The sequence below is a fragment of the Penaeus chinensis genome, chromosome 31 (genome assembly GCF_019202785.1).
Source record: "Penaeus chinensis breed Huanghai No. 1 chromosome 31, ASM1920278v2, whole genome shotgun sequence".
Taxonomy (NCBI): domain Eukaryota; kingdom Metazoa; phylum Arthropoda; class Malacostraca; order Decapoda; family Penaeidae; genus Penaeus; species Penaeus chinensis.
Window position 1 is genome coordinate 34,509,368 of NC_061849.1, and position 2,500 is coordinate 34,511,867.

Genomic DNA, 2,500 nt, shown 5'->3' on the forward strand with positions numbered 1-2,500 from the left:
GATTCAAGAGTCGCGCGTGGGATATGAAAAAAAGAAAAGTAAAAGTTATTGATAAAAGGAAGAGGAGAAGGTCAACTAGGAAAAAAAGGGTAAGCACACGTAGAGACCTTTTTTTGTAGCTTTTTCTATGAGATCTTCATAAATCTGATGCAAACAAGATTTTGAGATGTTAATTGTAGACCTACCTTAGAGCTCATCATTTTCCGATAGAAGCAAATGTCAGATTTTTTGTGTCGTATCAAAATCTGTGGCAAGAAAATTTTGTCCTTTAAAACCGAACACTGCTAAACAAAAGCAAACCTAACACAACTACATATAACGTAACGCAACCTGAAAAGTAGCCTAACACAACCTAGCCTAGCCTAACACAACCTAGCCTAGCCTAACACAACCTAGCCTAGCCTAACACAACCTAGCCTAGCCTAACACAGTGCAATCAGTCTAACCCAATTCAACCTGATGTAGCGTAACACAACCCAACCTAACTCTCAAGCTACATCGACGCACTAACAACATGATGGAATTTTTCAAATAACCCAGTATCAAGTCATTAATATCTCATTACTTGTTTCTCGGTAGTTCTTGGATGTAATGATCACCACTGTTAATAAAGATTATTATAAAGACAGTTTCATTATTTTGCCAAAAAAGAGCAGTAGATGTTGCAAATACATTGGTAATTCTTAACAGTACGGATTCACATGCTGTAGACCAAGTTCCCAATCTGACGTTACAAACTTTATTCAACAACCTAAATTGGCATGATTGGGTGTGCCCTTTGAGCACTGCCTGAGGGTAGGGTTGATGGGGCAAACATTGTCTTCACCTTGATATGCACGCCAAGAAAAGCCAACGCTCAGGAGTACTGGTTGGACTTCGGCTCTGAGTGGCACTTTCTGCAGTCTTTTTCCTTTATTTGTGGCATTACTGTTTGTGTCTGCAGCTTATTTCTTGTTAAAACAATTACAACTTTTTGGCCTCTACAAGAATAGCATCTTCAATTTACCCTAGCTTAGTGCATCCATACTGTAAAGATTAAACAATACATTTTCGAGTGTATATCTGCTGTATCAACACATAAAAAGTGTATGATTTAGTACTGACAAATTGATCCAGTATAGCATTTTTAGCCCTTGGCACACTCTAGGAAAGGCCAGCAAACATCCACCACAGAGATTCTGGCAAGATAGAAGTCAAATGCACTAAGGAAAGGAAGGTTGGGAAAATACAGCTGCCACTGGTATGGGGTAAAGGATGTTTGCATCACTTGCTCGGTGATCCTGAGGAGATACGCTTGGCTCGTTGAGCAACAGTGTCCGAATGGAAATTTGACTTTCCTTTTCATTTTCCGACTTTCGTTGGCTTTTTAATTCCGAAGCTTTGGCTAGAATTTTGCATTTTTCCCCTTTCTTTCACTTTTATTCCAAATATCTTTCCTTTATGCACATTCTTTCTGTTTCTATTTCATTATGTGTCCCACCTCCTCCCTACCCCACCCCTTCAACCTACAGCTCCCCAAGGATCCCCCAAGGTTGAAGTGAATAGGAAAAAAAAAAAATGATTGTTTGGCTGTCTTTGTTAGAGCTGCCGTTATATTGTTTACATATTCACGTAGCTGTAGTTGTGGTATGAGAGAGAATATGTCAAAAGATATTTCTATGAACAGAAGATGCTTTCGAGCGGCTTAGTTGTCTTTACCTCTCTGCTACATAGACCTACCTCTTCTTAGTGATGAAACAAAAGACCTCATGGGTTGTAACGAATCGTTTTTTTTTTGTGTTTGTTTTTTTTTTCTATTTTATCGTGATTGTAAAGAAATCATAAAATAGATTGTTTGTTTTTCTTCTTATTCTTTTTCTTCATTTTCATTTTTTTTCATCATTGTTTTCTTTTTCTCTTTTTTTTTTAATTTCATTGCCTCCTCCTTCTTTTTTTTTTTTTTTTTTTTTTTTTCTTCTTCTCCTGTTCTTCTGCTTCTTTTTCTCCTCCTCCTACTCCTCCTTCTCCTTCTCCTCCTCCTCCTCCTCCTCCTCCTCCTCCTCCTCCTCCTCCTCCTCCTCCTCCTCCTCCTCCTCCTCCTCCTCCTCCTCCTCCTCCTTCTCCTTCTCCTTCTCCTTCTCCTTCTCCTTCTCCTTTTCCTCCTCCTCCTCTTCTTCCTCCTCCTCCTCCTCCTCTTTCTTCTCCTCCTCCTCCTCCTTCTCCTCCTCCTCCTCCTCCTCCTCCTCCTCCTCCTCCTCCTCCTCCTCCTCCTCCTCCTCCTCCTCCTCTTTATCTTCTTCCTCTTCTTTGATTCTTCAATTCTTTTATTCTAATTTTGGATAACCAATTAACCAGGGAAACTTTGCTAATTGTATCGATATGTTGCCCAAATAAGGAGGCATAAAAGAAGACATACATATACAAAATGTAACTGTAAAAGATCTTGGAGTTTTCTCAAGAATCATTTATGTAGAACTATTCTAGTCGAGAGAGAACCTTGACCACTTGTCCTCCAGTTATA

The 2,500-nt window shown here is 39.4% G+C and overlaps 1 protein-coding gene across 1 annotated transcript in view; it reads left to right on the plus strand.

Moving 5' to 3' along the window:
* Positions 1 to 832: 832 nt before the first annotated feature.
* LOC125042149 (27 kDa glycoprotein-like) overlaps positions 833 to 2,500 on the plus strand; it is an 8,141-nt gene continuing 6,473 nt past the window's right edge. Inside the window, exons 1-2 of the mRNA XM_047637614.1 lie at positions 833 to 868; positions 1,148 to 1,240. Of these exons, the coding sequence (XP_047493570.1) occupies positions 833 to 868; positions 1,148 to 1,240 (129 nt within the window). The remainder of the gene's footprint in view (positions 869 to 1,147; positions 1,241 to 2,500) is intronic.